This window comes from Prenolepis imparis, unplaced genomic scaffold (genome assembly GCF_030444845.1).
Source record: "Prenolepis imparis isolate NDT839.2.m4 unplaced genomic scaffold, iyPreImpa1.0 SCAF_9, whole genome shotgun sequence".
Taxonomy (NCBI): Eukaryota; Metazoa; Arthropoda; class Insecta; order Hymenoptera; family Formicidae; genus Prenolepis; species Prenolepis imparis.
In genome coordinates, this window is record NW_028141167.1 from 8091309 (window position 1) to 8106592 (window position 15284).

General features: G+C 39.5%; 1 protein-coding gene across 1 annotated transcript in view; it reads left to right on the plus strand.

Annotated features, from left to right (window-relative positions):
• LOC145940955 (cell adhesion molecule Dscam2) overlaps window positions 1–15284 on the plus strand; it is an 81991-nt gene that overhangs the window by 50755 nt on the left and 15952 nt on the right. The window contains exons 11-15 of the mRNA XM_083046639.1: window positions 4280–4624; window positions 9331–9450; window positions 11757–11936; window positions 12645–12792; window positions 13975–14276. Coding sequence (XP_082902765.1) covers window positions 4280–4624; window positions 9331–9450; window positions 11757–11936; window positions 12645–12792; window positions 13975–14276 — 1095 coding nt within the window. The remainder of the gene's footprint in view (window positions 1–4279; window positions 4625–9330; window positions 9451–11756; window positions 11937–12644; window positions 12793–13974; window positions 14277–15284) is intronic.

The window sequence follows — 15284 nt, forward strand, 5'->3', positions numbered from 1 at the left end:
AAAATCTTTTTCTACCGCGCATAAAAGACATAATATACGAGAGATAATATACATTATATATTTTCCAGTCGCGCGCAAAATGGACGGAAGCCAATATCACGCGAGAGAATCGGAATTATTACGATTCCGAACCGGCAGTATTTTCTCGTTTCCTTGATGCGCGCGGTCCTGATTTCCGCCGTCGAAGACGCTTAGGATCGATCGATTAATCTCGCTACTCCCGCGTCTTATGGATTCAGCTTTGCTCGATGTATGCCGTATCGAACGAGGTCGCTTCTCCGGCGGTGCTGGAACGCGTCGCTTGAAAAATCGCTTTGCACACTTACAAGAAGGCGCGTCTGGCAGCGCCCGGAAGATTACGACGATTACGACCGTTTATCCTCTCTCGTATATATATATATATATATATATATATATATATATATATATATATGTATATATATACTATACCTGCACCTGCACACATCTTCCCTCCTATATCTTTCGCGTTTCCTACAATATATATATATATATATATATATATATATATATATATATCCCCGACAACAGCGTGATTCTCTAGTGATCTGAACTGCTTTGATGGAATGCCACCTTTGTCTGTATTGTTCTTTCAGTGCCACCTAAAATCACGCCTTTCAGTTTTGCTCGCGATTTAAACGTAGGGGACCGTACTAGCGTACAGTGCGTAGTCGTGACCGGCGACCTACCACTGACCTTCACATGGCTCAAAGATAACGTCCCGATAGAGACGGTCAGGACGTTGCCGTCGGTCTCGCAGGATGCGCCGACGTCGGGCAGCCGCGGTCGGTCGCCGGCCGCCAGTCCCGGGATGGACGTGGGCCCCCCTAAGCTGAGGGGCCCTGCCACCATGACCGCCTCCGGCCCCGGGCATGACGAAGCGTCCCCCTCGTCCCAGAGACAGAGCATTACCATCGGGAAACATGACGCTTTTACCAGCGCCCTGAGCATTAGCACGATCGCACCCGCGCACAATGGCACGTACACCTGTCGCGTGACCAATGGCGCCGCAACCGTCGCTCATTCTGCACTCCTTCACGTCAACGGTAAACGTACACCGTTGGTGTCGTTGTACGCGTGCCATGTTCCGGAATATCTCTTTTTTCTTTTTTTTTTGCTCTCTACCACTTGGTCCTTTACCCCATCTTCTTATCTCGCGCGCGCGAGGATCGAGAGAGACGCTCTCGACGCCAAGTATCGTTATCGTACGGTATCGTATTCTGGAACACGGCACCCGGTCGTCGTTCATCGAAATGCCAACGACAACGTCGAGCGGTAATGAGAAGCGGAAGGGAACGGGGGTTGATTCGTGTCTCCCACGTCTCTTCCATGCGGAATAAGATGGACGGGGGAGGAGCGGATTGTCATTGAGATTCGCGAGCCGAGCCGCCGCGCGGATCGTGATAGGACTGGACTGGCAATTTTCCAGTTCGTTGACCGGTATGGGCGGCGAAGGAAAAGTAACTGATTGATCGGCACGTAAAGGGAAAACACACGCCGTTGTTGCTCCGCGCCGCGACGATCGATCAATCAAACGCGTCCCGACTTTGCGCGCGAGGGAGAGAAAGACGCGCGTAATCAATTTTATTTCACCTTCAGAGAGAGGTGATTACATCGCGACTCTCCTTATTGACGCGGGATCTTCGTCGTCATTGTCGTTCGGCATCGTCTTCTTGAACGTCGACCGGTACTCTTACGGTTCGCCCACCTCGGATGATTTTTCCATCCTTCGAGAAGATTTTAAGATCATCCGAGACGCGCGACACTGTTTCTCTGCTACACGCTAGTCCAAGATGCACGCTGCGTACACCAACGCGCTGCATCGGTGCATTCGTTTCTCCAGGAGCTGGGGACTTTCTAAAGGTTTTTGGAGAAAAGGGAGGACTATAATGTCACCGATTCGGCGCGTTGTGCCTGCTTTCTTTCTCAGATTACTTTCTATTTTGAATCGTTCTCTCGTCCTTTCACTCTTTCTCGTCCTGCACGCCGTTCTCTTTGCACGCCAATCTCTGCACGCTTTGATCGAATTTTCCTGCAACCACTGTCGATATACCTGTGTGTATTGTACGTATATATACTGTACATTCTCTTGGCAATGCCTTTGACTCTCTCGTATTAACATTATATGAGCGGTCCCGAGCTGTACTTGCCCAAGACCACATCTCTTTTGCCTTTAGACATCTAAATCCGTCAATGCTTTATCGAATCAGGCAAGGATAATAAGAAAAAAAATCTGAAGAAAAATAAATGAAATAAAATATTTCAAGAAAAAGAAACAAATATTACACATAAATAATAGAAAATTCTGGGCATTCATGGCATTTACCGCTTATACGTACATACTTATAGTATGTATTATACTTATAGATACAAGGTATTGTCTGTGACATCGAGAAGATGCGCGAAATGGACCGAAGCTCTTACGTACCTACGTAAGGAACATATGAGAGAGATTTTCGTTCGTCGGAATCTCGATGTCGCAGCGAGATCGTAAAGCTATCGTAAAGTTCGTACTGGTTTTCTTATTCGCACAGGTGTATATATGCATCGTTCAGCATTGATATTCAAGAGACACGTAATGTTTTGACTGAGTATTATATAAATTTGCCTATTTCTCCTAGTATTATATATATATATTGATATATACTCTACATATACACGGAAATCGCTGTTAACGACATTTCTATTACGACATTTCTCGTAGGAGACGTTTTGTATTCTTTTACGAATGACTAATTATTACTTTGTTACTCATTATTGTGTTGTATGGTATATCACGTATTTTGGGCGTTTTTTTAATGACGAAGTCATCATATTTTATTAATGTAGCAAAGAGTTTTTTATAATGATGTGTTTAAGCTCGAGGTATATCATATATATACTTTGTGTAACATCGTTTTCATCATCATATTGTTACGATATTATTATAGAGACAGTAGTGATTTTTGTATATCCAAAGGGGCGTTCGACGCGAGAGATCTCTGAAATTCTTGGCGAACAAGTATTCCTATATAATCTTTGCATGCATCAAAATCAAATTATAGAGAGAGAAAAAGAGAAAGAAAAATTTCCAAATAAAATAGAGAAAAAGGTTCGATCAGCGACAGATTGCGTCGTTTCGCGTTCTCGATGTTACCCGGAGATCTCTCGCGGTCCTCAATTTTTATTCCGCATTTGAAAAGTTTACTCGATAGGGCCCGGTAAGTAAGTCTGCGATACGCCTAACCGAGAGAGGAGTGTATACATATATGTATATCTTCGACGGGGGGGAGCAGATGCGTACGGATGTTTCACGCCGGTTGTACGGTCGTTATGGCGCATCTCGCCGGGCCAGGGAATCGCGTTTAACCGACTCCGCGATGTACATCCGCGAGGGAATCTATTCTCGAAGGGGAGGCTGTGCAGGTGCCACACAAAGTTTTCACGCATATCAGCGCGAAACGGTTTATTAACGGTTCCTTCTCTCTTTGCGCGCCTTCTCTCTTCTTCCTTCCCATCTCCCACACCCACCTCGTGGAAGGGGCGCGGTCGCGAGCTTATTTCCAACTTCACCAGACCGCACCGCACCAGGTCTCCCCTCGTATAAAGACACATTGGCCGACGTTAACAGTTATGCTCGCTCGTAAATGTTCATTTCCCGAGTTTACGCCGTTATATTCACGACGGCCGCGTGTAGTATACGATATTTATGACCGTGTGCCACGCAATTTTCCGCGGATCTTGCCATGTGCATGCAGCCGGAGACGAAGGAAAACGCGGACGACCGCACGCACGCTCTACGTGGCACCTGTCTTTTCTCCGCTTCCGTACGAAGGAATCGGAAACGAACGATCGCAAGGGGGGAAGGGGCGATTATTGGATTTTCGCGATTCAGCTCGCGCGTGGTTGCGCGTCAAACAGAACGGAAAAAAAATAGATTACGCGAAAAAAGCGCGCTATGGTGATTTTGTTCCGCTCGACGGGACGACGACCTGTCTGATCGAATTAACAGGTAAAATATTAGCCGGATGAATAACGAGAGAGAGACCGGATCTATCTGTCTACGCGATTTTGTCTCCCCTCGCATGCATTATTATTACCCCGTCCTTTTTATTCGCAAATCGCGAAAATTGTGACGGATGGCGGGTGACGAGACAAAAAGAGATCCGAAAGCTCATCCGATCGATGATCGCGCTTAGGTGCGGTTAATGCTGGCGCAAGAGACCCAGAGAGGACGATACATAACATACCTGTTATCATGTCACAAACGTAACGTTTATAGTTCCGCCGCGGATCTCGCCGTTTTATTTCGGAAACGGTGTGATGGAGGGGGAGCGGACACAGCTTATGTGTACGACGAGCCAGGGTGACCAGCCGTTCAACATCACGTGGTTGATGGACGAGAAACCGATTCAGGTCAGGGCGAGCGACGGCGGTACATCGGTGTCGTCGGTCCAGACCGTCGCCACCGTCGAGACCAGCAACGGCATACAGATAAGCGACTATCCGCCGTTTTCCAGCATCCTGACGATAAATAGCGTCAGCGCTAGTCACAGCGGCAACTACACATGCCAGATCAGCAACATCGCTGGCTTGGCCGAGCACTCGACCAGCCTCTCAGTCGCTGGTTGGTGTCCTGAAAAAACTGACATGGTAGCCGTAAGAAAAACTGTGTACATAAATGCGTCCGTAAATAACAACCCTCCTTTTCGCTATCCTCCCATTTCTCTCTTTCTATCTCTCTCTTCCCCTCTTTCTATCTCTATCTTTCTCTCTCTTTCTCTCGCAATTTTGCCCCATTTTTCTCGCGTATATAGATGTGTATACATGTACACATGTGTGTACGCACATACACATATATATATAATATAAGATAGGTATATAGTTTGTATTATAGGACGAAATTCGGAGAAACGTCGAGCAGGGTTTATTCGGTTTCCGTTTTTTATTTAATCCACTCTCCTGTCTTCCCGGTTACCCGAACGACTTACCCGAGTCGTTGATGACATCCCTCGAGAAGGGACGTGCGATACGACTCCCTATTCGCCAGATCGTAATCTTATACGTTGGTATCTGATTTCGCCAATTTGTGAAGCATCATCCTCCATCTTAAAAATTTACCTCACTCTTTTGCAGAAAATATAAAGTTTTATCATAAAATATAAATTACGTGTGCATAATAAGGTTTTGAGAAAAATTCAAAGAAACATATACATTATGTCGAGAAAATATTCTTTTATAATTTATAAAAAATCTATATAAAAATTTTCATCTATACAGAAAATTTTATATAAATCAGGTATATAGATATTATAAGAATAGACATTTAATTTTTTTAATCGACATTCATTATGCAGTACTAGAACAACACAAGCGCACGCTACGAGCGCGCTATTCCGCGATTTTATATAAAAAGGAATGATATTTTTATATAAAGTTTGCTTAAACTTAATTAATATTTTTTGACAGAAATCAGCTGATAACTGCCAAAAATATTAATCGAGTTTAAGGAATTATAACATATTATTTAAAAAATATTATTTTAATTTTTATAACATATTCTTATTTTTAAAATTAATTAGCAAATTAACACCTTATTGATATTTTTTGACAGAAATCAGCTGATTGAAGAATTAATTATAAATTTAATAGAAATAATATTTTGAATATTTTAGGGAGAATTTTTCTTTCGCCCATTTTAGAGTGCGAAAATACGTACTATGTAAAGTATACCCAAGAAATCAATTTTATAATTATTTATTGAATCTGTTTATACTAATTTGTCTCAATGATCTAGAAAATGAGGAAAATTTGATAGACAGAATTTGAGTCTTAAAGCGATATCTAGAATTGTCTCGAGAGGATTAATAGTTAATGGGTTTCGCTGGATTACGTTCCTAATGTTTCACACCACAAATGTTTTATTCGTGTCTGTCTCGGTTTAAATTCCATAGGATATTAAAAGATTCATATGGCTCCACATAGACACACATTGCTGCAGTACGATCGTATATATTATTACGGTACAAATGGCGACCATTCCTAATACATATAAAATACCCAACGAAATCGCTGGGTTTCGACATCTAAAAGCCATTAAAGATTTTCCAACGAAACTGTCGCGCGGCAAAGGAATTTTCTCAGAGCGGTATGCGATCCCTTAACCTCCGCAAAGGCTATATGCGCATAACAAATTGAAAGTTGAATTTACAAAGCTGCAATTTTTCAAGAATAAACATCAAAGAAGTAGATAATATAATAGTAATTGGACCTTGCATTACAGCCATCAAATAAGAAGCTTAAGAATTAAATTTAACGAATTAATTCAAGACGTAATTGCGAATTTTTTATAAAATCGTTTTTTAAAGTAATGAATGCGTGACGCAATTAAAGTCTGCTGCTTTGTCTGCAATAGTTATAATTGAAGTTAGAATTTCTCGAGTCTCATTATACTTATATACATAATATATATATTTAAATATATTAAATATAAACATAATATGTATATATATATATATAAGCATAATTGTTAAATTTTATATATACTTTGAAAATATGTATATACTGCAGTCAGATTGTATAGGACGCATCCTAAACCCCTCCCAATATTTGCTTCGTCTGCCAAATGGAAAGCAATGCGCTTGCAAGTTGCTTTGTGTTCATCATACGATAGAGTATGCACGTTTCAATTTCATAGTACTATAGTATCGTTATTACCACAATCAGCATGCATATATACGGATATCTTTCAGTGCGCGAGTTTATATACACTGATATTTCCACGTTACTTCTATACTTGACCACATTACGCGTATATCTTGAATATATATATATATATATATATATATATATATGCTATTTTTGTACGAATATTATATATTCATATTTGTTCTCCGATACTCCGTCGCATCACAAGCATTTTGTATTACTTACTCTTACTATTCTTTCTGGTCGTACTACTTGGCCGTATCAAGCGTATCTTGTACTACTTACGCTTCGGCGCACCATACATCTGGCTATACTACTTACGTTTGAAGACGTTCAAATTCAAAGGAAGCAATCCAGCGAAAATACCCATTAATTTGCCTCACTAATCGCTTAGAAATATTTTTTTTTTTTAACACATAAAGGCAAAATCGAAGCGACGAAATTGAAGAAAAAATCGATTCGAAATTACCTGGCACGATGCCGCCATATCCCGATTTCTTTCGTTCGTCTTTGAGGATAGAATTTTCATTTACCGTTATAAGTCGAAGATGAGCGTGCCACGCAAGCAGGGAATGCTTCGCTTGCGGATGACGACATGGAGAAATCGTGTACACGACAAATGTATCGCCGACTTTACTTCTTTGCATGCTCGTCTCCACGAGAGATAAGTAGATTCTCACGATTGTTGCTGCGTCAGGACGATTCTATTTGTGAATTTTAACGAGGGGGATCAATTTTTTTTTTTTTTTTTTTTATAAGCGACGACATAATTTTTCATATACATACACACACGTTACACGAGCCATTACAGGATCGTGTCGACGTGCCGGTAAGGCCTGATATAAAATGTATTTTTTGATTACTCTTATCGTCCCCCTTTCGTTTTCCACGAGCAGCATCGCCGAGATCGATGTTGAAATTGAAATTCCAATTTTTGAGCGTTTGTAGAAGTATCATCCACGTGTTGATAGATTTTTAAAGGGCGTTCTCGCGAATGTACTAGGTAGAGTATCCGTAGCGAGTTGATATATTCAAGACGTTGTGCTAATGTAATGCAACATTTGTCTATGACGGGTGTGCATAAGCATGCATTCGCGTAGTTAACCTGTTTCTGGTTACAATTCCCTTCCTTACGACTTCCCTCTTTTGCGAGAGCGACTTGGAATGACGATGGAAGAATGTAAAAGCGATACCTTTCCCTTATATACTACGTGTCTTTTTCTATTTTCGTATATTATCATACGGTAACGTTGTTACGGTATCGTTTGCGTTTGTCGTTGTCCGTTGTCTGGAAGCATTTTATATTATACATCCATCTCTTACGGCTCTATTTACTTGGAATGGTGCTTGCGTTGTTACGTTCCTTATGATAATGATCGATTTTTGCATTTTTGCATGACATTACGTTCTTATATTCGTACTATATTATGTGTATTATACTTTCTCGACCAATATATATACACATTTATAGTTCGATTCATACTAACGATTTTACTCTCACGTATTAGACGGACAGTTTTCTGTTGAAATATGTTTCTTTCGTTTTATATATTTCTCTTTTTATCATATATTCTATAATTTAATAGATTGTTTAGAATTTTTAGTTTGTTTTATGTAGATTTGGTAATCACATTTTTCTCTATCGTATCAATGATATGCACGTTGTATTTTATTTTTGAGATATATTCTACTAAATTATTATTTCCTTCATATACATATATATATATATATATATATATATATATATATATGACATTGCTTGATGATTCTTGATGAGATTAAAAGTAGTTCGGTACAGAAAGATCCATTCACATTTGTTTTTCATATTTATATACATATACATAACATCGTCAATTCAAGTAATTTAGCTGTAGCCTTAATGGATTTCGTAGTATAATATATATATATATTGTTACAATTTTTTCAGCAGAAAGTTTTCGTAAGTATATAGCCTAGTTGGGAAGAAAGATGCATGCGTTACATAAATTATTAACACACCAGAAATAAAACATTAATCTAGTCATCGCCATCGGTATTCGTCGCCGTTCAAACCGCGATAGGATATCGATTGAATGTTTGAATATATGTATAGCGAATGACTGTTCAAGTAAATAACCTGTCATATCATATATTTTTAGATCGGAATAATAACAGATAAAATCGCGGCTCAGCTATGAAAGAGAGATCGATACCGTTTGATGCTTTTACATGATATTGTCTCGAGGAAATAACACACACAAATTTACAAAATAAAATTGCATATTACTCATGTTATAAATAAAGTAAAATGAAAATTTATAATAAATTTGTAATAAAGCGCGGATTACACACATTGATATATTATATTGTATGTATCGATATTCGTGTTTTCAACGAGCTCAATTGTTTACAGTTACAGAACATATATATAAAGCTCGTAATTTTATATATTTTTACATAGAGTTAAGATACGCGTAATGTTGGCAATTGATCGACGTCTAGTTCGCGAATATTATATAGAATAATTCGTTCTCGCAAATTCTTGAGATGAATGGCAACGGAAACGCGGGCGTGTCCAATAAGATTTTGGATAATACGAATTCTGGCGACTGGAAGATTTTTAAACCAATCGGTTCGTATTTTTAGTACCGCCGAGGTGGACCGTGGAACCTATCGACCAGAACGCGGTTGTAGGTCACGGCGTCTCCATCGCCTGTCAGGCCGAGGGATTCCCCATTCCGACTCTGACTTGGAAGCAATCTATCGGTAAGTCACGACTTCTTAAAGGTGGGATCTCGGTGCGAGGAAATTCTCTTTCCCTCTTCTCCTTCTGCCAGCATTACGAGAGATGTATTACGTCCCTCGGATGTAGCGCGAGAAAGAGAACATTTTCGCACCTGAAAACTCTCTCTAAACATATAACTTTACTATTTAACAAAAGTAACTAACATTCTCTTTAGCTTTAATAGAAACAGTTAGTAACTGAAATAATTACTTAATTTTTTTCGATCACTGTGATTATATGTATATATTATGTGAATCACTGATTTTGAAACGTCCATCTATATCTTATTTATTTTCGGTCTGACTCACAAATTTAGCACAGTTCTCTCGACGCGAGTATTATTACATTATCCATGCAACAATTTCTTCCTGTTCTTAATATTCATTAGATAAGAGCTTTGTTTGCGCGGACATTATGTAATTTTCATTAAAGTTGTGCGAAGGCGGAGGCTGACGGAGGGAGAGTTCGACAAAGGAAAAAAAAAAAGTACACGTCGAGAACTGTAATCAATCATGAATTTCGCTGAATCGTCGATCCCCATTGGCAGAGATATCGATCGTAGTCAGAAATAAGTCGTACCCGTGGAGAGAGAGAACCGTATAATTAGTTTCATCAAATCGCTGATCGTGGATTTGATGTAACCGTGTCTTCCCTCTCTCTTCTCCATTTTCCTTCGCAATTCCGACCTCGCTTTGGGGCGTGCGAACTGCATTTTTCGCCGTTTATCCTGATTTTATTCTCGCAGCCAATCATTTTTCGCCCGCGGCTACGTCAGATTAAAAAAAAAAAAAAAAAAAAAAACACTTTACGCATCTGCCTTAGCGCGATACAGTTATATCAAAGTGATGAGATTGTTATCAAGTTTGAGAAATGTTTTTGCTGATTTTAATTAACTGCGGCAAACAGACGACTGCGTTTGTACCCGCAAAATGTTTTTCGGGTTTGAGCTAGTTGTACACGTTCTGATGTTTTAAATGGTTTCGTTGCTCGAATATCAATATCTGTATAAAAGTTTTCCTCGTTTCGCGCACCGAAATACAAAGTTATATCACGCGAAAAAATGAAATAAAAAAAAGAAATTTTGCGCGCGGATATTTATATTTTTCATTATTCATTACTGGTATCGGGAAGGATGTCGAAAAGCATCGATCGGCTGTCAAACGATATCGTGTCATCAGATATAGCGGAGAAAAAAAGGAAGATACTTACGGCTTATCAAAGAAAGACGTTTCACGTCCTGCGTTTTACGATCTGTATACCTCGTGCACGCAAAGAAAATGTAGCACGATTATTATTAAACGGGTTTTATTAAACTTGGCGTAATGCTGTTATTACTTGCGCCGCTAGATTGAATAAATGCAATTTAACATCGGCCAAGAATGTTTCGAGCTCTCTCTTTCTCTTTGCTCGGAGAGACCGGCTACCGTAAGTTTTGATAAAACATAAATTCTCGCAAGAGACTCCCGCGAAAAGACTGATTACTCAAAAGCGACGCTTTCAAAGCGTTTGGTTTACCTTGCTTGGTAGAAGTTCTTCTGCGAAGTAAATCTTTACCGTTTGCAATACACAGTTATATGGACGGTATATACTGCGATACATCTTCCACCCGTTTCGCCGTTTATTTATGAAAAGATAGAATAATCGAATAAAGTATGTACGCGGGCAGAAGGGGGAGAGATGGGGGCAGGGAGGGAAAAGGCGTTCGCAGGCATGCACTTTGAGTACTTACTATTCGGCTTCCAGCACGTTACGTTTTCTAGAGACATTTAAACGTTCGTGTATTCAGAAATGCATTTAAAACGCTTCGCGCTTAAGAAACTTTCTCCGCGTTATTTCGCGGCATTTAAGTCGGTGAGGGAAACAGTGTTTTTATAATAGGCATAAACAAGGTGATATTTTGCGCTGCGAACTCAAATAATTTTCCCTCCGGCAAAGCTGAACGTTGTTTCTTTTTTTTCTCTCTTCTTTTTTCGCCAAACTTCTAGAATTAAGCATCTCGGTAGTTGCGCTCTCGGGTCAAAATTCGATTAAAGTAAAGTTTATCGGAGATTACACGAAGAGTGGGATCTTGTTATCTGTCGCGCACCGCTTGAAACGCTCTTCTCTCTCAAAAACAGATTAAATAGAGCATCGTTGGCGAGATAAATCTGTCTGTGTATGTCGAGTTTCAATTCGTAGCTTAAGCGGAGAACTCGCGTCGGTGTCCGTATAATGCGTAAAGAGTAATAATGTTCGCAGACGACTGTATTATGCAGAGGGGCGTAAAGATATATCCTTGCATGTTCAGGTGAAACTACGGGCGACTATAGGGAGCTCGGATACGGCGGCACGGAGGGTGCCGGGGTGGCCAGAAACGGATCCCTGGTGATCCCGCGGGTATCGCGAGATCACGGTGGATTCTATCTATGCCAGGCGAGCAACGGCATCGGGCCCGGCCTCAGCAAGCTCATTCGACTAACGGTTCATGGTAAAATATTCACGTAACCGTAGAGATACCGTCGCCGCCGTCTGGATACGGATCCTGCACAGAATATATCCGGGATTCGATAGAGATTCGCGGCGTCGAATCGAGGAAACCGGGTTTCTTAACCCGCGTGACGTTTTTGTGACGGCGAAAATTCTCGAATACCTGTATATATATCCTTCCGAAATTATCTTTGGAGTTTAAATGGAAAGAATGACGGGAATTTAATTTGTTATTGCACGATACGCGATATATGTACGTAAACGGTGATATGTAATGCGACAGTCATGAATTTAATAAATTTGTTAATTTGAATTCGCGCACACACGGTCGGAAATTCAATAGTATTACTACAATATTCGTCACTGGATAATTGCTTCGCATCACTGGATGAAAGCCTCCTATGTACGTGCGCGCACACACGCGATTATTCCGGATAGCATCATGCGTCGATAATTGATCTTTTTTTTCTCGTTTCGGCTACAAAATAAACCCGCATTCAATAAAGCACCGTAGGTCGGACGTAAATACCAAATTGAACTGCTCGTTTATAATTATAAAAAAAAAGAAGCGGAGTTCTTCTCTCTTTCTCTCTTATTTTATCGCGCAAATTGATTTTATTATCGTGTCGTGATTTAATGTACATTGTGCTGTCGAGAGAGAGCCGCGTTGTGTGTATAACAACGTTCTGATGAAAAATTTCCACTACAGCGGGCCCGCAGGTGACAGTAAGGACGAGACAGGAATCAGTGCGACGAGGAGAGAGCGTAATATTGCGCTGCGAGGCCGAGGGAGACGCGCCTCTTGATCTTAGCTGGCGTGTTCGTGACAGCAAGATCGATCCTAATTACGACGTTAGGTTCGTATCGAAATTAATTATGCGCGTGTCGCGTGAAAGCTCACAGGTTTGAAACGGCATATGCCGTTTGATGCAAGCGTCATTTTGACGCTACGTTATCTACGCGCATTAATTTCGCGAAACGTTCGGGGCAAAAATAAACCTCGCTATTCGTCCAAATTGTGTTGCTAGAATAAGCTAAATTCGCTTTAACAACATTTGGAGTTCAATCTATTTAAATTAGACTTTAGATATTTACTTCATACATTTCTGAGAAGTTGGTGTGTGTATATATATACATATATATCTTAGAGAGCTTCTTTTTTTTAAATATTTCAATCAATTTTTGAACGCGACTCTGTATTTAAAATCGATCTAAGAAATAATACTTTTAGTTTATTTTAGATATGATTTCGTATATTCGGAATAAATCTCATATATATTATTTTAATTCTTTTTCTATTTTAAATATTTAAGTAGAGCTAATTAATTAGGTTAATTGAGAACTCGCATTTTTTGACAACTTATTCAATATTGGAAACTTTGAAATATATGTTAAAAAAGTGGAGTTATTCTAGAAAAAACTGTGATTTCAATTTAGAATCGAAAAATTGGTCTTGAGTTTTTAAAAATTAATACTTTAAATAGAGCCTCATAATTGAAAAGTTATATTTAAAAGCCAATTAGAGCAAAAGAATTTGTAATATTGTCACAATTAAATCATCACTGCTACCTCATATTAGACTTTGTGTGTGTGTCAAAGTTTGCTACTATAACTCATTTCTCGATATTACAGAGAAAAAGGATACTGAGTAAATTTTATAGAGAAACGTTTGTTACTTTATTGGGTAAAGAATTAATTTGTTATTACAAAGCGAAATAAATAAATCAATATATATATTTTTTCTTCTTCCACAAATTAATTCTTGTTCTGACATCAAAGCAGCAATGACAATCATAGTAGCAAAATGCATTTACTAGAAATAGATTATCTTCGACAGAATATATATGTGTGTAAGTGTATACATATATTTTATATTATATGTTACATATATAAAACATATACATATATACAATACAAATATATAACAATATATAACATATATATCAAAGTAAATCTGTAAAATTTCACAATTGCTTCGACCGCGTCGCGTATCAATTAATCATGCAACCGCTCATCTCGGGGGTTTCCCCCGGATACAGGTACGCGGTGGACAATACGGCGGACGCTTCGGGACACGTCACCACCGAGCTGCGGATCGTTCAGGCGAGCCACATGGACCGCGGCGACTACGTCTGCGTAGCCGCGAACGCCTACGGTCAGGACAAGGCGACAATACACCTGCTGGTGCAGGAGCCGCCCGATTTCCCACGCAACCTCCACGTGGCCGAGCAGGGTAGCCGGTCGATCTTGCTGGCCTGGTCCTCGCCTGCCAACGATCGCGACGTGAACCACGCCAGCGCACCAATCACCAACTATATCGTGCAGTATAAGGAAGCTCAAGGTATTTAATCATTTCTCCCCTTACTTTTTCTTCCGGTGAATGCGCGCGATCGGAAGCAGCGAGACGGTGTCTCGTTATAAATTTACGTTCCTGGTCGACGGGTTCTTTGACACGACTGCGACATCAACCGTATATATTAAAATTGCAAGCTCGAAATGACATTGTATAATCATTTTTGGAAGTGACAGTAAAGTTGACATAATTATAATTAACAGAAGGAAGCAACAGAAAGTAATCGATATCTTGTTCTAGATTTTTTACAAATTCTACATTTTTAAGCGTGTCCGAAATTTGTAATGTAGATTTTTCCGAAATTGCAACCCCTTAACAGCGTTATAAAATTACAATAACATTATTGAGAATGTCACAAATAATATTACATTTCTTTGAAGTTTTCACATGCACAAATATACAATTACTTTCAATCTATATAAATTACGTTACTCATTTACAAACGGCGAATACACAAACGTGAACTCGGTGGAAAACAAAATCTCATATTCTATGCAAATCGTATAATTCCCAAGAAAATGTTCGCGTCACCACTATACGGATGGTGTAGCGGTAAATGCGTTACAATCGAGAGAGTGAAAGAGAAAGAGAGAGAAAGATATTGCCGCGTTTTTTTTTACAAAATTTACAAGTTTTAAAATTAAAATTTTAATCTAAATTGAAGCGCGCTTTGATCTAGCCCGCTCGATAGCGCGAGCGAGGATCCGCGTAAATAAAAAAAAAATTTAAAAATTAAAAGTATTTGGTTAATTTTCTACTTACTGTTGACGTACTGCGAATAATCCCAACGGAGCGGATGTAAATATCGCGTTATATAATATAGCGCTGCGTATATATATATTGGTGAAGATAATACCAGATTGTTCTGGTGCTTGCTCGAGCGATAATTGGAAAACAAAATAAAAAAAAAGTACAGAAGAAATACGCTGTACGCTATATATTGCGCCCCATTACATTCTCGATCCATCGTCATTATATCGTGGTATATATACGCGC